We start from the raw sequence: 18430 nt of genomic DNA, 5'->3' as shown, positions 1-18430 counted from the left end.
TTTTTTTTTTTTTTTTTTTTTTCTGGGAAAGGGGAGAGGGAGCTGAGGCAAGGAGCTGTGGCCCTGCTTGAGTTAAAAGCTCTAATAATAGTCAGTGCATCCATCTCTCCATCCTTCCATGCATCCAGCCGTCCATCCGTCCGGCAAGCAGTGGTGTAGCCTTAGTGATCAAGTGAGCATGTTCACTGCGTTGCCGTGGTGATGACAGAGGTGCAGGCAGCTGGCTAATGTACTACTTCTGTTTGTCTTCCCTCACCAGAAAAAGGCAGAAGAGGCTCACAGGATACTGGAGGGACTGGGACCCAGGGTAGAACTGGTAAGTAGAGACTTTGATTTTTTTTTTTTGGGGGGGGGGGCATTATTCTGGTCTTGTAGTTTTCTTTTTCACACACTTACGTTTTTACAAGGTCACATTAGAGGGTTGAAACATGCTCAGGGGAGAGTTGAAATAAGCCTGGATTAAATGAGCTCTGAGATGCAAAGAAATGAAGTAAATATACTTGATTGCTTTCCTTGAAGCGCCATTAAACATTACAGCTGATATTTAATGTTAAATAAGATGACTCACAGTCAAATGGTAATAGGTTGCTTGTTCCCACAATCACTTTCAAAATCCAATCTTTTACTTAGATACAAATTCCCAGACTACCTTTGTTCGCATTTTTTTCCCACTTCTGTCCATCTACCTATCCATCCATCTTACTCTCAGTCACAAAAACTGTGTGGCTCTGTAAATTCGATTCCTTAACCGAGCTATTGAGGCTATGCAAGATGCTACACAAAACAGATTTTGCTCTGTCCTTGAGGGAATTCATTCTGAGTGAGTTCTTTGGATTCAATTTGACTGTGTTATTAGACTTTTGTCAGTCAGAGTGTTGTCTATCTCCTGTTATTTTTATGTGCATTTATTTAAAACAAGGTCAGAGTTATATTCATGACATACTGGGGGGGTGTCATATGGCCTTCATGTATTGTTTACAGTCTGTTGCACAATTGAAAATGTGGCTGATTGTTTTATCTGCTTGTTTCTTGTCCTGCTCCAGCCTCTGTACAACCAGCCTTCTGATACCAAACAGTACCATGAGAACATCAAAATGTGAGTCTGTCACTACATATGCCTGCACACTTTTTTATTCAACATGTTTTATACACAACCACTAAAGTATAACTGTCAAACTGCTGAAGAGTTTAACTTTTTAGATAGGAGCTCCTGTGTAAATGATCTCACCACAGATAGCTAGGATGGATATTTGTTTTTATATATTTTAAATAGAAATGGATATGCTGTGAAATATAAAAATGCATTTGAAGCCAGAGTCTTTAAACTGGAATACCACACTCATGTTAACTTAAAGCTCTGATTGTTAAATTAGAACCTGTTATTGACTGAATATTTTTTTTAAATTGTTGACTTAAATAATTTACATTTCTGTGGTGGTTGTATATTCCCATACTGAAAGAGACTCACCACTGGTCTTCACACCATACTTCAGCTCTCCCTGTCCCCTTTGACAGAGTGAAAAAAATGGCATTTCAGAGGGGGATGTGACTTTGTCATTCTTTAAACTTAGTGATGAAACTTACCGGAATACATGTGCATAACAAGGAAGGCTACACAGGGTAAAAGAAAATGCAAATGCCAAGTGAAAAAAGATTTGCGCTGTAAGTGAAAGTGTGATCATTTTAAATGTGACACTGAATCCGTTGTGGTACTTAGATCAGCAAGCATATTAATCTATATGCTAAGAAACTGCAGTAATTTTTGCCTCCAGTCAACTTCTGTCACCTCCATTTAAATCAATTCCTAGATTTTCTAGAATTATGCAAGTGTAGTGTATATTAGAAACCTCTGTGTTATTGAGTTGAGTACACATGGTTTCTCCTATTTAATGTAATGTATACAAAAAAAATCCTGTTTTGTTTGAGATCTTCAAATCTTGCAATGATTAGCCATTCTTTTCTTAAGGAGAATCTTGAAAATGTAATTTAAAGCTGCAGTAATTTTACATCATGTCGATTACTTTGTATGCAGCTGTGTCTTTCAGGCAGACTACCAACCGTGTAGATTAACACCACTACAAGGCTAACAAGAAGTCTATACAGCTTTCCACATAGGTTAAAATAAGGGTTAAATCTGCGATCCAATAACAGTTACATGTACATATGCAAACGCACAGTAAGTCATACATAACTTTTGTTAAGTATTTTTGCCAAGAATATTGCTTCAGAACATCTGTGCTGTAACTACAAGTACTTAAAAAAAAAACAAACCAAAAAAAAGCAGTCAATCAAACATTGCCTCTATTGCCTGTAAAAATTGGCATTTTGCTTCTGATATTATGATATGAGCTGTTAACAGCAGTATGCATTTCTCAGCAGGGTTAAGGTTTCCTGAGGTGAATGATTAATAAATCATGTCAATTTCATATGTCAGTGGGTATCTGCCGAAAGGGGAGCAGAAAGTAGACAACACTGGATGGCACTGCCATGTCTATCAATAAGGCTTATTTCCATCTGTAATCTTTAAAGGACCATAATTCACTGAGGCACATCAAAAGGTTGTAGGAGGGTTATAATGGCTTGCCTCCACCACTGGCACTGTAGTTTGGGCACAGTGGCATACCACAAGATGTGCCTGACCTCTTAGCCGCGCACTGCTGTCTTCACTCCTTTTGATCCCTGCACCGTTTGATCAGTATTATTGCCTCAAAGCAATTAACTGAAAACTGTCCTCTCTCCCTCCGTGTGTGTTATTAAATACCAGTGTGTTGCTTTGAGCCAGCACAATTGACTTCTTTGTTTTGTTAACTGGTTTGATAACCTTGGCATTCATCCCTGCTGGGATAGATGACTACCAATATCTCAGTAGAGCTCTCAGTCCCCATCCCAGTCCATCCTCTGCAAATACAGTGCTTCTAACCTCTAAGCTGAAGATTCATTTGCCAATATCCTTTGCATATGGTTACTACTATAAAGACAAACTCAAACTTTGAAGTTTAAAAAGTGTTTGCTTGGCGCAGTTGTACCACTGCAGAACATCTGTCACAAGTGTGCATATAATGAATCTTTCAGCCATCATGTTTTAGAGGTATTATGCCAAATTACAGTGTTCTCCGATATCTCAGAAATGGCACAGGCTTAGAGCAGGACAAAGGAAACCTTTTGTAGGGGTTCAGGACTGCTAATCTTTCCCTTTGCCATCTGGTGTCCAGAGGACAATGCCATCTCTGTTTTTAAAGGGCTTAATCTATCAATCTTGTTTTTGCCATACCAAGTTAGTTCTCACCCATTATATGCCACAATATGTGGACATCTACTGTATCTAGCTGGATTTGGCAGCATTTATCTTTCCTGCTGCAGTTGCATGGCTCAACATGTGTCTGTTTGTGTGTGTGGGTGTGTTTATGTAGGTTGGAGGTTGAGGCTATTTAGATTTAACTTGGTTTTGTTACTGCAGATAATATGTTTGGAAAATGAAGACCGGGTCATCGGAAGTGTTTATCTCTCTAGACCTGAAATGTCATCCTGCTATCTTCAGATTTTAACAAAATTCAAACCTTACCAGTAGCCCACTTCTTAGTCTTCTGTCCTTGCTTGTGACCTGAAGGACCCTGCGGCTCAGCTGAAGTGTCTAATGTAGAATAAGATTACATTAATCAGTGGGGAACGTGACCTTACAAGTGACAGATTAAGTGTCAGGAATAAAACTCTGTCTTGCAGCAAAGAAAGAGACAAACTGAGTGGCTGCCTAAGGAGATTACTGGCCCTGACCTTTATTTGAAGCACTGTGGCTGGCTGTTCCCAGCACAGACAAGTTTTATAAGTTTGGCTCCCCTCACTGTCCTTTCCACCCAGAAGCAAGTTTGAGTTTATCGAGCGGTGGCATACAAGGACAGGCATTGTTTGTGTTTATGTGAGCGAGTGTGTGTGTGTGTGTGTGTGTGTTTGACAGAGAGAGACAGAGAGTGCATTTTTTTGTTTATTTATTGGGTAGTGAGGCAGAGAAACTAGAGAGGGTAGAAAATGTGTACCTGAGGATCTGGTGAACATCATAGACTTGGATATATTATGTGACAAATGTGATGAAAGCCAAAGCACTGTCTGATATCGAGTGTTTTCTTCAAAGTTCTCACCTTATTCTTCACTTTCTGTCCCGTCACCCCCCCTTTTTCCATCCCTCTCTTTTGTTCCACCCTCTCAGAAACCAGGCGATGAGGAAGAAGCTCATCTTATACTTCAAGAGGAGAAATCATGCTCGTAAGCAGTGGGTAAGTCGTGAACTCAACATTTTTGACTCTCTGCTGGGACTCAGCCCATGACGGATGACTAGTGTAAAACTGGGCCAGCTGCTCCTTGAAGTGAGTGGCCATTTTAGGCATACCAGAGAGGAAAAGAGCTCTGGACATGATCTGCTGTCAGTACTTGTACTGTGCACTGGGAAAAAGATTGCTTTTGAAAAACAAAACAAAAAAAAATATCTCTCATACAGTCATCTGAAAGTATAATTTTATATGTCTATTGAATTCACTGTCGGCCAAACACAATAATGAGCATTGTACAGGGTTAGTCTGTGTTGTTGCCTGCCAGTGATTGAGCGAGACTGAGCCAAAGAGCATGACTATAAATAAAACGCAGATCAATGGGGTGAGCTCTGATGCTAGAGCCAAGCGGACATCATAAAATCAACTGGCTTTACAGAAAATCATCATTGCAAATCAAGTCCTATGAAATTTACACGCGTCCACAAGTAGAACATTTGATGAGAAAACAGTTCTTTCTTTTTTTTTTTTTTTTAAACTGCTTCCAACTTCTGAGACGGTGCCAGAAGCAAGTATTTCGGAGCTCTCCATTTATTATTGTGGATTTTTGTGAGGCCAGAAAGAAGCGTTCAAATGCAGCACCTGTATCAAAGTCTGAGAGCTGTGGGCGAGTGTCCACTGTTCTCTTGTGCTGTGTCTAAGTGGGGGAGGTTTGCAGCTTGTGGGCAGAGTGTGGGGAGACATCACCTTGTGGTTTATGAGCCCACTGAGGGTCATGTCTCCACCAGGGTTAATGGTCTGCTTTACAGCCTGCCTGTGAGGAAGCTAGGAAAACAGAGGACTGCCGTCTGCCAGGGTTGTGGTTCAAGGCTAGACTCCCTGTAGAATACCAACATGTCACTTTTCTCCCTCTGAACATCCAACGGGCACATGATAGGACACAGCAGAGAGACAAAATGACTGAATATAATTAGTGAAAACAAATCTTCAATGATACAGCAGTGTAAAATATTCTGTCTTGTTATAATTGTAGCTGTCAATTTTTTTATTTATTTTTTTATTTCTGCCGACTTATACTGGTCTGTTAGTTTTGTGTCTCTGGTTCAAAGGCAAAAATAAAATGAAGGGATACTGTATTTAAGTGGCTCTGCAGTGGACTGACATCTTTCTCTTTCTATGATCTTTCAGGAACAGAAGTTTTGCCAGCGCTATGACCAGCTAATGGAAGCCTGGGAGAAGAAGGTGGAGCGCATTGAAAACAACCCGCGGCGTAGAGCCAAGGAGAGCAAGGTGCGGGAGTACTACGAGAAACAGTTCCCAGAGATCCGCAAGCAAAGAGAGCTGCAGGAGCGAATGCAGAGGTGGGAATTATTTTTTTTCTCCCTTTCACAACAGGAACTCTGTTAATTTCAGAAACAGACACAATCACTTTGATTTCTTGCCTTGTTACTGCCTCTGTTGTAAAAAATGACTGCAGATTTGTTTCATTTTGCAAGGTGGGCAGCTCAGTCACAGTAACATGTAGGTAGGTTTGAGTGACAAGTCTTCCTTTTTTTTTTTTATTCTTATGTAGCCGTGTTGGGCAGCGAGGAGGTGGGCTGACCTCATCTGCAGCTCGCAGTGAGCATGAAGTCTCAGAAATCATTGATGGGATATCAGAGCACGAGGTAAGCTTTTCTTTTAAAAGTAATTTATCCTTCCACTTGCTGTTCGGCAGCACTTGGGGTCTATTTACAGAATCGCCCTTTTGCAGTTGAATTTCCTACTCTTGATGGCACCACACATCAGGGTGTATGATTTTGTTGTCAGGCCTACATGCCAAGGTTTACACTACACCCAGGGGAAAAAAATATCATATTTCGCTGAGACATTTTCATTAAAAATGGTGTTTTTATTTATATGACATACAAATGTCCTGTATATGTATAAATAGTACATAGAAATTGAGTCAAGTCCTCAACAACCTACAAGTAGCATGTAAAGCTGTGTTTAAGTAAATTATTTGTTTGCTAACGGGGTCTCACATCTAATTTTGATTTGATTTGGTTATTTTTCCTGTTTGTTTCGCCTTATGTTTGGAAAGCATTGCAACTTTACTTTTAATGTCTAAAATGTTTGCAGTGCTTCTGTGTGTAATATACATGTATATATTGCACTACACGCTATATGCATTATAACATTAATAGCATTTACAGCATTGGTAACAAAGATAATAACATAAGCTGCATGAATGTGAATCAAGCTCTCTTAGATCGCATTGGTTTTATTTCAGACATATGGCACTCAGCTATACAGATGGAATGGAATGCCACAGTAATATGTGTAAGAGCAACGCTAGCAGGGCAAGCCAAAGCTAAATGCTAGCCCTTTAAGGCCACCGCATCCCAGTGGAAAGCACAGCAGCACAGCTGCTTTCAATTGGACTGCTGCCAAAACCTTGATAGTTTCTGGCAGTTTTTACTGCCGGTCTCATTTTTACAGTCTTCCCTCGTTTCTCTTTCCTCCATTTATAACGTGCACAGTCGACACACAGCTCCTGGTGCAGCAGTAATCATTGTCCGTGTACTCGTCCACTGTATAATAGTTCCATGAAGAAGTAAACTTTGAAGCAGAGAAGGGTGAACTTCAGCACAGACTATAAAATCACAATCTTGTACTAGCTGCAAATTTTGCTGCTTTTGAAAAATGTCTAGTATTGAAAGTATAAGTCTTATCAAAAAACACATTTTTGGCAGTTGCTCAAGCCCTCCAAGTACGCATCATACATACCAGCCAAATTCATGTCATTTGAGCTAACAAGGTTGTAGTTCATTAAAAAATACAATAAAAATCAGCAACTTATAGTTCACACATTTGGAATCCAGCTAAAACCAAATGTAGTTGTCTGCAGTGTCCAATTGGTATTTCTTATTTTGTGCATTCACTTTGCTACTCTCCCCCTGTTCAAAAGTCAGACATTATCACATGTTTTCTTAGGAAGGTTGTAAATTGAAGAGTGACAGGAAATATATCTTTTCCAGAGTAGTTGACGTTGGACATGCTTAGCATGCTGAGCCAACAAACCGCACTGAACTTCCTCTCTTTCTTTTCTAAATGTTTCCACACTTCAAACCATTATGTATTACCACATTAGGTTTCATATAGGGCATGACTGTATAAGCACTGTGTTGTTAGATTGTTTTTCTCTTGAGACCAGCCCACTTACTCCAGGATGTTGTTTTTCTGTCTCGTGCTTGTGTGTGTGTGTGTGTGTGTTATTTGTGGACATCAGAACACAGAGAAGCAAATGCGACAGCTGGCGGTCATCCCACCTATGCTGTTTGATGCTGAGCAGCAGCGCATCAAGTTTATCAACATGAATGGATTGATGGATGACCCCATGAAGGTGTACAAGGACCGGCAGGTTATGAATATGTGGAGCGAGCAGGAGAAGGACACTTTCAGAGAGAAGTAAGCACAACACTTAAGGCAGCAAAGATATAGATGTTTTTTTATATTCAACAATCTTCCTTTGCTCTTCTTTTACCAAAAACACCTCAAATAGTTTTTGACTGTAACATTTTCATATTTGGTGCTCAGAATACAATATATTACCAGACTGTAGACTTTCCTACTATTTCTTTTGACATTAAACTCTACATTTCAGATTTTAATCAAAAGACATATTAGCTTTGCCCACTCCTGTTTAATAGACAAGGTGCTGGAAAACTTATTTGTAAGCAACAAGGTAACGTGTTTTTTACTCCCTGTGAAATATGTGTGATCAATAAAAGGTCAGTAAGTTGTTGCTAAGGAAGTACATCTTCCCCTTTTGTGAGAATCAAGAGGAGGCATCTAAAGCTGCCAAATCAGACCCACGCAGTGAAATTAGTGACTTTAAAGTTACTCACATACAGAGAGCTTCACTTTCTTTTCATACCAGTGAACTAGAACACATTTTTTAAAATTTAGCATTAATGTTGTCAGCACTGATGTCAGTCTCTTTGTGTTATTTTGTGATCTTCTTTCTGAGTCTCTGAACAAATACTAGTGATTTCAAGTTGTACAATTAGCTTTGTTCTGCTCCCACAGGTTCATTCAGCACCCCAAAAACTTTGGTCTGATTGCATCGTTTCTGGAGCGAAAGGTATTGATTCATTATATTTTCATGTTTCTTTTAGAGTGATCCTGTCTCCGAGGGGAATAAAAAACGGCATTTCTTTTATGTTTCAGACGGTGGCAGAGTGTGTCCTCTTTTACTACCTGACCAAAAAGAATGAAAACTATAAGAACATAGTGCGAAGGAACTACCGACGTCGAGGAAGAAGCCAGGTATTCTCCGCTTTTAATCTCACAGTTCCAACAGTTGCTCTACATCTGATCATTGAGGCCCACTCACACGTTCCACAGGCCTGAAAATCTGAAGTGCATCATTCTGTCCTTGGTTGTAAGCACATGCAGAACCACAGTATTTCAACCACAATAGCTGCTGCCAGTAACATAACGAACTTATCTATTGACAAGAACTAGTACCACTTGCTAGGTGGAAAAAAAACAAACCAAAAAAAAAACATGTCATCAAACTCCAGGTCTAATAGCTTTTCTAGTATTTTTCTTATCTGCAGTGGCTGTAACTTAAGAAAGATATGACTCAGATTTTATCCAGTTGGACAGTGTAGAAAGAATTGGTTTGGCACTTATCTTTGTGGAGCTGAACATTTTGTAAGTTTGAAAGCGCAGGGTGCTTCACAAGGCATGTAATAGAGACAAGTATGGGTTATCTGGTGCACAAATACAGCGTGCTAAAGGATATTAACTGTTCTGAAAACGAGGCACCTTCGTGCTTAAAATGTTTTCTGTGTAAACACAATCTCTCAATTCAGAAGTGTGCCAAAGGTCACTGGGCTGTGCTGATCATGTGCCACAATTTGTTGAACCCTACATGTCACCACTTTGTGCAAAATTATTATTTTTTTTAACCACAGCTGCCAGAAGGCTCCCAGTTATTAGATATCCTCCTGTAAGATGGTAGCTGTTAAACTTTGTGGTGGTGGGCACTAATGAAGCACACATTAATTTACTGCCGACCTTTCCGGATGTGAAGATGGTGTGTCCTCATCTTTCCTCATGAAACCTCTGCTCATTACCTGGAGGTTTGCTCCATATCTCCAGAGTAGCAGTTCGGTCTAATAGCTCACAGTCACAGAGGGAGGTACCTACAGAGGAGGAACAGAAAGTGCGTTGCTATACATCAGAATGATTGCAAATGCTAATAGAAATTATGTTTGGGTGGAGGGGAAATAGTGAGGATAAGTAATAGCATAATGCCAATGTTAATGTGTTTCCAGCCCAACTGAGTCTTTCTTTTCACTTTGCAGTAATGGAGCAGCCCCTATTACTGTACTTTCTGTAGAGCTCCCCCTGGATCAGCTCAGAACATGTTTACATGCAGTGCAGATCTCTACTTATGATTGTTAGACAGATTTTGAGACTGGGGGACCATTAAGTCCTATTGCCTTATAACATTTATTGTTTTCAGAGTTAATTTTAAAGGGAGGTAGAGGGCATCAGTCATACTGCGCTAATGGAGAGAAAGGCTTTTATACATTAAAGGGACTTATTCCATTAATTTTCTCTGTGCCGTCTTACTCTGCTCCTTTTTATGTTCCCGTTTTTGGGGGAGTTTTTGTATTTTTTTTTTGTATTTTTTTTAGCGCGCATATGTAATAAAGAGATCAACAAGTCTTTAGATGAGTTTTTGCGTAGAGGCAGCAGCTGCAGATATCAAATGGTGTAGGGGATCTTGACACCTGATGAAGATCTGCTTCATCAGTGTGGAGCAGTATTTAAGGTGTTTGGTCAGGCTGCATGTCTGCACTAATCTGAACTCTAACCCCAAAAGCCCAGACAGGCAGGAAACTAGCAAGGAAGTGGTTCTGGGTGCTTAAAGAGGAAAAGTTATACAGCAGAATTGTGCTGCTGTAATTTCGGAACTTTCGTATCCTGTTTTGTTTTGCCTAGGCTGAAAGTGAATAGGATTTTTTCAAATCGTAAATGTTCTGTACTTCGAATAATGGAAGCTTAAGATTTAAAAAATGGCAAGGCTAGGAATGATGATTATGTTTCATGTTTCTATTTTTTTTTAAATACCAATGTTGTAGTTCTTATCTCATCAAAAAGTCAGCCAGACATCGTACCATCTGCAGTCATGTCTCAGACGTCTGAAAGTCTGAAAGTGCCAACTCACACGCTGTTTGCACACAAGCAGAAAATACATGAGCTGAGAGGAGATAAAAAGTGGCTTGTAATTACAGAGCAATATTGGAAAAATTTACTGAAGACAAGCAGTAGCTATCAACCTCTGACATGCTCAAGGCAGTCTTTTCACACCCCTCCCTTTTTTGTAATAATCTGATGGGCAGAATGCACTATTATTCAGACAGATAAACATTTACCGCTCTTGACTGGCTGATAAATTCTCTATGGTAATTCTGTGTGTTCACACATTGAAGTGTCATATCAAAAAGGATGCAGTTCATAGCCGCTTGTGTCTTGTTCTTGTCTCTTTCATCACAGCACGGCCAGCAGCAGCAACAGCAGCAACAAGTGAACCGCAGCAGCCAGGAAGACAAAGAGAAGGAAGAGAAAGAGAAGGAAGGAGAGCGGGATGAAGAAAAAAATGAAGCTGAAGACAAGGAAGATGGAATGAAGTGAGTCGCTTTTTAATACTGACTGAACCTCCCATGCCAGGGTCATGTTATATGTGTCAAACACTTTAAGAGGTCTAAACATTGTGTGCTGCAAAGATGACTTTACTTACTCAGTGTTTCCTCTAGGATTTTTTTCAGCAGTGGGCCCAGGCTCTCTGGGAGCTGTGGCAATGTAAACGAATGAAACTTTACTGCAGATTTTATTTTTACAACCTATTTATTGAAGGGCCAGTTGAAAATGGCTTTTTAAGGCTGAATGTAAAAATTAAAAAAAAATCTAAAATAAAACAATGCAATTAAATAAATACAAACAAAAATAAATAAGTAAAAATTTCTTCATGGGGCTGTAGAATCAGCAGCAAAGTTTGCACCCAGGCTCAGAACAATTAAATTTTCAGTTTTTTTTTATAGAAGAGCTCTAAGGCTCTGTTGTAGGGAAATTCTCTGAGAGGCTCAGCAGCATCTATGATGCAAGCTGATCCCCTGCAGCCTGTTTCTCCAGTCAGTCTCCACCTATAAATGGAAACAATAATGACAACAATTTCCTACACCCTAATCATTTTAAAATTGTTTCTAGTTTGTGTCTGATGATATGTTATTAAATGTGTTACCCTATTCATCGTTAAATCCTGCTCCTCCACTCGGCTCTCCTTCACTTTGTTCCACTGCTCCTCCCTGTCTAATGTTACTTGTCTTATATGATTACATAAAATATTAGCGTTAGATCATTTACACTCACATCACATCTGATTACAGTGTGAACACTATTTTTTACCTGACCATCATCATTTATGAGTCAGTAAAAGGCTAATGATGACTGGCTAGCATCATCTCCATCAGGTGTCTTTCTCTTCTTAAAGAAATATTTGAACAAGCTCATCTGAAGATGCAGTCAGCAGTTCCATCATGGCCTGTAGATGTTAGCTTAATGCTATCAGTTAGTTTACTCACGTTAGCGACATTGACTTGGCCCCGGGCCCAATTAAGTTAAGATACCGATATGCTACGTAACGTTAGCTGGCCATCAGTATTTTGCGAATGTCTGTTTAACTTGTAAAATCTATTCTGAGTTATCTTAAGCTCATAAGTCCGCCTTTTCTCTGGTGTGTCGCTGCCCTATTCTCCAAGACGACCCTCCTCTGACTCTGACCTGGAGCCTGGTGCTGGACATAATGTCAGTTTCAAGGCCGCGCTCTCGCGAGTAATTAGCGTTGTATTAACCTCCCAAAGAGTAGAGACTGAGCAAGATAATTATCTGTAGTTTACCGAAGCACTCGCCAGTAATTATAGTCATGTTAACCCCCCAAAGAGTAGATACTGAGCAAGACAGTTATCTGTAGTTTACCTTGGTACTTGCGAGTATTGACCCAGTGCGGAACTCCGCTGTGAAGGTGGAGACATGCGGTGGTGGTGTATTTGTGACAATAAAAAACAAAAAAGAAAGAAATTTGAAGGAGTGTCGGCTAGGATTTAGGAATGGCACCCGCCACTCCTAAATGAATGTAGAGGAAACACTGTTACTGTTCATTGGAAGAGCACAATGACGGTAAGAAGAAAAGATGAAGCCGGTTTAAATGGTTTTGTAGCATTTTTCATACTGTATGAGCCACAACCTGTACTATCTGCACTACTAACTGTAGTGATCTTCGAGCTCACTCCATTTCTCCAACTCACCATTTTTAAAATTGTTCCAGGTCAGCATACAGGAAATGGAGTAGGAGTAAATTTTGGCTAGTGGGAGTGGATCTGGAAATCCAATCATTCTGTAACCCTTGAGCTCTTACTCCCTCACCCCAAGCCAGACTTTCCACCTACGGCAAATTGGAGCATCCATTCGTTCTCCCTAATACTCCAGCTGTTTTCCTGTTTATGTTTCTCCCCTTCCCAATAGAATGCCAAGTCTCATTTTTACAATTCTGTGCTTATTTTTTTAGTCTGGGTTGTTTTTTGTGGAGGAAAATAAGCACTGTAATTAACCTAGCTGTCAGTTTGAAATGTCAGTGTGTAAAGAGGAGTGTGGGTGGGCAGGTGGGTGCACTGGTGAAGGAGGGGGTGTTTTTGGGCACAGTGCCAGCAAAGGATGAAAAACAACAGATGGAGTACACTGCTTTCTGTTGCCTGAAAACTAATAGATAAATACAGCAATCTATGTCTGTATTTGGGATGTTGTCAGGTGAGGCTGTACACTATAACAGTTTCAAGCTATGGCAGGTCATATTTATTAGCAGTTGTTTCGGGCTAGAAGATGATGATGAAGCGTTGCTTACTGCCTCCCTGCTCTGAGACAAGGCCAGGGGACTCCGTGACTCCCAGCACACCCTTCTGCCTGCCTGTCACCCCTGGCACAGCTGGCTTGCCTATATTTAGTGTGCCACCAGCTCCCCTCAGCAAGATTAATGGAGCTTGGGGAAGATGAATGGAGGAGCAGAGGGTTCAAACTCGGTGGCTGTCTCTTGGCATGCCATTGTGCTGACACCCGATAAATTATCCCGCAAATAAAAAGAATGAAAAAGCAACGTGTGCATACACATTCACATTTCCAAATGTGTGTTTCATTCTTGAACACTCTCAAATGTCCCCATGCAGACAAACATGTCTGTCCCTAGGTTTGTGTCACTAAAGTCGGTGCAGTCTAGCATTAACGATGTGATGGATGTAAGTTTGAATTTACATTTTGGGACTGACTGAATAGCAGCATGGCCCTGATTTGCATCTTGGAATATATTGGATTGTTATTACTTAACTGTAGCGATCTCCTTACACTTCTTATTAGTAAAAACTTTACATCTTAATGATTTCGAATCAAGTCTCACAATGTATATTGCAGCCTGCAAATTCTATTGTTGTAAGACACTTTTTGCCAGCTCAGTATTTTAGCATTATGGGTTTGAAATCTAAGTGTCAGCTTTTTAATTTAATTGTTGTATATATTTGTGTTGGTTTACAGCAGTTTAGAGATTTTACAGCCCCATTATATAGAAAATAGGCCCAAAGTCGTCATATCAAACATTTGATTGTAACTTTTTTGCCGTCATTGACGGCTTAGAGTCTGTGATTTGTAGTGATCAGCAGATACTTAAAACTTAATGAAACACTTGTTTAATTAGACAGAGAATGTTTTGTTGTTGGACAAAAACACAACTCTTTTACTTTAAATTATTGTTATCAGTGCCCTTCATTGCTGCCCAAAAAGGAGTGGACCGCTTATTTGGCTTTGAGCCATATCAGTGAACCGTAATATGCAAATCGTTCATAAACCTGGTGTATCTCTTGCTGACGGTGCTAACATTTCTCAAATGCAGGGACGACACCTCTGGAGAAGATGCAGAGGACAAAGAGCCTGCTGTTGCTTTCAAGGGTCGACGCACAGCCAATAGCCAGGGACGCCGCAAAGGCCGTATCACCCGCTCCATGACCAGTGAAGTGGAGGAGACCACCACACCGCCACTCAACAATGAACTTGGTCAGTCTCAGTTTCGCTGCACCAAATTAGTATCACTCGCTCCACTGTCTTGTTTTATGTTTACATCAGAGAAAAATGGGCATGGGCATTACATATTATATTGGGGCGTGGGATGTGCTTAAACATTAAATGAATTCTTGGACAAATTGCAATTAAAGTATTGTATATTTTTAGATTATTCTTTATTTAACAATGTAAAAGAGCAGCAAGCACTGTAACAACAAACACAAACAATACATACAGACACACAATTGTCACACTGCAAATGAGAACAAAATATCTAGTTCAAATGCAATAAAAGATTAAGGACAAAATCAGCACAATTTCAACTATGATTTTAGAGCAAGTCGAGGAACAATCACCTTGACCTTTAAAATGGACTCAAAAGTCCTCTGTTGTAACCAGCTCTGACAATTTCAGGTCCATCTTTACATTATTCCAGGAGAAAGGGGATGCTTTATGGAAGCTTTAATGCATAAATCTGTTCTGACATTGGGGACAAATATTAGTAGACTATTTTTTGAGCACATTTAAAAAAAAATTTTGATAAAATAAACAAAGACACAGACATGAAGCTACACTTTATTATTCAATATAAACTAACTTTCTAATAATTTATTATTTAGTTATTTTTAACTGGAAGATGATAAACTGTCTAATGACCAGCATCCGGCAAGAACCATTAAGCAATAGAAAAGGTTTACATGTACACATTTCATCGCCATTATGCAGAATTGAGTTTGGTCACCTTTGATCTACTTGTGGTCTCCTGTCCCACACCACAAGAGTGCACTAATGTTCTTTTGTCTTTGTTCATTTACACTTACTGCTTTTTGCAAAAGCAACAACTCACGATAAGAAATCAAAACAGAGTAACATAGTGAGTGCATTTGATATGTAGTCAAATTCCCATCTGTTGGCAAAAGACAGAAGTATTATTTAAGAACAAAATGCTATGTGTCAGCAGTGTCGTGTGTGTCCCCCCCCCCCCGCGCGCTTAGCGCTTTGTTTCCTCGCAGATGGTAAGTCAGCCGTGCACACACTAACACTCTTGCTGCAGGCTAGGATGGGATTTTTGATGTTTCAGCAGTTGTGTGTACATGCTGCAGTCGTTCCTGCAGCAGAGGTTTGGTCACAGGGAATCCCCAGGTGACTTGGACTGTAGGGGCTCTCAGTCAGCAGCCCCACCCCTGCCACTGTTTGCTCCCCTGGTGGCAGCAGTGCTGGCCAGTCCACTGTGTCCTTCACAGGTCCATATAGAGGACACATAAGCACAGTCTTGAGCTCTGCTGTCTGCCACGCAGGGCCAGGGACAGCCTGGCTTATGGCCTGTGCAGGGAAAGAAGCCAGTTGTTATGTCTATAATCATTAACTGACTTCTCTCCTTGGATTTCCTGCTTCCTCCATCTAAAACAAACAGTCCCTAGCGACCCATGCTGCAGTGCTTCACTGGCAAGCCACACAAGCCACCCTGCCCCCCACTCTCTTATTCTTTTTTTCTTCTCTAATTTCTGTTTCTCCTTCCTTTCCTCTTGTCAGTCACTCCCTAACTGACTTTGTGACAACTGCCCACTCCCCCCTCCTCCCGCCTTCTCTAACTTGGTGGTTCTCTATTTTTTTTGACAGCCAATCTGGAGATGAATGAGAGCTCTCGCTGGACTGAAGAAGAGATGGAAACTGCCAAGAAAGGTAATACAGTATAAAATTTTCTTCTCCCTGCAATGTGTAGCTTCATTGTCATAACGGTGCATTATAATATAGATGTCAAAGGAAACAACATTAGCAGCTCAAGCACTGTTCGAAAGCACAGACAAATGATGCGGCTGTGACTTCCTGTTAATGAGGCAGCAACCGCCACGTGCTGCTAGGTTGTGTCTATGCATGAATGTCAGTCTGCCTGGATGTGGTCTGTTGCTCTTTGGAGCCGTTTCTCTGTCTCTCTGGGTCAAGGCAGCCTGTCTTTTATCAAGGAGGCTGTAAAGTCTGCCCCTTATCAGCCAGCCCCTGCAAATGTAGCAGTCATTAACTTAGCTGTTTATTGTCTCTGACTGAAGATTACCCAGAAGCCTATGGCTGATTCACAGAGGTCGCTGACATTCTAGCCATTTTCATTGTACCAGCACACTCTGCGTGTGTGTTTAAGTGTTTGTTACGTACAGTTACTTATTGAATGAGCTTCTCATTCTCAGTGTTTTCAGCCACATGCTACTCTTTTAATTGGGATTCTCCACTGATCTGTTACAACAGATTGGTGGTAAGATCTGGTTCTCATCTGGGTATTTAAAAAAGAAAAATTAGCAAGTTTTATAAAACGGTTAGTGCTCCAATCAGTAATTTTAACATTTCTAAATGGCTTTACCTTTGACTCTTCACTTTAGCAAATACACCACCTTATCCATGTATTATGCATCTTTTTATAGATGATTTTTAAAATCTTAGTCTTAGGTGACTAAGTACCCCCTTTGTGATGTCAAGTCTTGCATTTTGTACATGACTCAACCCAATTTCACTGCAAGGCAGCTGCTTTGTGGCCATTTGTGTGTGATGTGTCATCATGCTTTGTGCGACTCTCAGTTCTGCTTCTCACGATTTTAACCTGTCCTCCCTTGTCATCAACTGCAGATAAAGTGCCTCTGCACCTTGAATGTGATATTGAAACCACTTTTAGTCCAGGAGTTTACATCTGCTTTTACTGTGTTTAGTGTCTCCTGCAAATTGGGCTTTGTGTATGCGTGCAGGTTTGTGTGTTAAGGGGTTATTTTGCAATAACTGGCGCTGGCCTGGCTTGAACACAGTCCTGTGTAGTAATCCTGGTTAATGTCTTCAGTTCCATTCTCCTGCTGTGGGATTAGTGGGGTGCTCCATCCCAGAGGATTAGCTTGGCAGCTTGGTGGTAGCAGGGCTTCTATGAAGAGCTTATGTAACCACAACCACAGAACCCCAGCTACAGTACAGAGGACTGAAGAGGAGGAGCTGCTCTTACCGTTTTTCATCAGTTCTAGCAACCACCCCCACACCTGCCAAAAGGGATTCCCCTTCCAAGAACTGAGATGATTCCAAGATCATAACCTCCCTCCCCCCATTTCCTCATAGTGTTGAATAAGCTTGTCAAAAGTGCTTTCCCTGGCAGGTGCTTGACATGTATATGTTTTAAAGAGGCTTAGGTGTCCCAATGCTAATGTGTTTATCCCCTTGAGCTAAACAGATCTGAATAATTGCATTTATAGTGCCAAGGAGGACATCGACATTCCAGCATGGCAGTGCCAGACAGCTTTGCCTGGAAGGATGGCATGGCCACACTCTGAGAATAGAGCACTCTTGTCTTCACTATTCATAAAGACTGCTATCTCAAACAAGGGACACCTAGGCTTTGTAACGCTTCTGTCTTAAACCCAATAGCTCTGCCTGCCGTGTGTGCGTGCACGTAGGATATGTGTAGCAAAGGTTGTGTCAGTGAGCACTTGGTCCAAGCTGTGTGTGTTTGCCTGTGCACCAGTCTTGGCCGGTGTTTATGTAAGTGCACTAATCTGCCAGGCTTTGCTTGGGTGCAGGCAGGCAGCTGGATAATGGCCCCTGCTCTGCGTGCTGGAAGAACCCATTTAAAGGAGCAGCAGGTAGAGAATGCCATATTATCTTTTCTCCCTTTCTCCTCTGGTGTTGCTCTATCTCGGTCTCTCGTTGTGTCTCTTGGTTGGGAGATGGCAGCGGCCCAGATTGGCAGGAGCTGTGGAAGATTTGGCAAGCGCTTCTTTCCCCCACTCACTTTCTCTCTGCCCTCACTCTGTGTTGTTATAAACTCAAGAGGTCACATTCAAGATGAAAAGCAGGTCAGTCAGGAAAAATGTGAAAGCCTTTATGCTTTCTCATGGTATCAACATCAACTCCCTCTCCAACCCCCCCACCCCACCCCCCTCTCTGTGCTTACTCTCCACTTCTATATCCTTTCCCTTTCTCCATTGTCTCTCTGGCTCGGTGGCTCTGCTCTCTCTCTCTCTCTCTCTCTCTCTCTCTCTCTCTCT

The 18430-nt window shown here is 41.0% G+C and overlaps 1 protein-coding gene across 7 annotated transcripts in view; it reads left to right on the top strand.

Moving 5' to 3' along the window:
• Positions 1 to 18430, top strand: part of ncor2 (nuclear receptor corepressor 2) — a 93478-nt gene that overhangs the window by 45348 nt on the left and 29700 nt on the right. For all 7 annotated transcript variants that reach the window (XM_008276717.1, XM_008276720.1, XM_008276721.1 and 4 more), the window contains exons 7-17: positions 260 to 316; positions 1044 to 1096; positions 4202 to 4268; positions 5448 to 5620; positions 5833 to 5926; positions 7531 to 7709; positions 8331 to 8385; positions 8472 to 8570; positions 10815 to 10948; positions 14251 to 14411; positions 16038 to 16100. In XM_008276717.1, coding sequence (XP_008274939.1) covers positions 260 to 316; positions 1044 to 1096; positions 4202 to 4268; positions 5448 to 5620; positions 5833 to 5926; positions 7531 to 7709; positions 8331 to 8385; positions 8472 to 8570; positions 10815 to 10948; positions 14251 to 14411; positions 16038 to 16100 — 1135 coding nt within the window. The remainder of the gene's footprint in view (positions 1 to 259; positions 317 to 1043; positions 1097 to 4201; positions 4269 to 5447; positions 5621 to 5832; positions 5927 to 7530; positions 7710 to 8330; positions 8386 to 8471; positions 8571 to 10814; positions 10949 to 14250; positions 14412 to 16037; positions 16101 to 18430) is intronic.

Source organism: Stegastes partitus, unplaced genomic scaffold (assembly GCF_000690725.1).
Source record: "Stegastes partitus isolate 25-593 unplaced genomic scaffold, Stegastes_partitus-1.0.2 Scaffold79, whole genome shotgun sequence".
NCBI lineage: Eukaryota > Metazoa > Chordata > Actinopteri > Pomacentridae > Stegastes > Stegastes partitus.
This window is presented reverse-complemented; position numbering and strand designations above follow the sequence as displayed.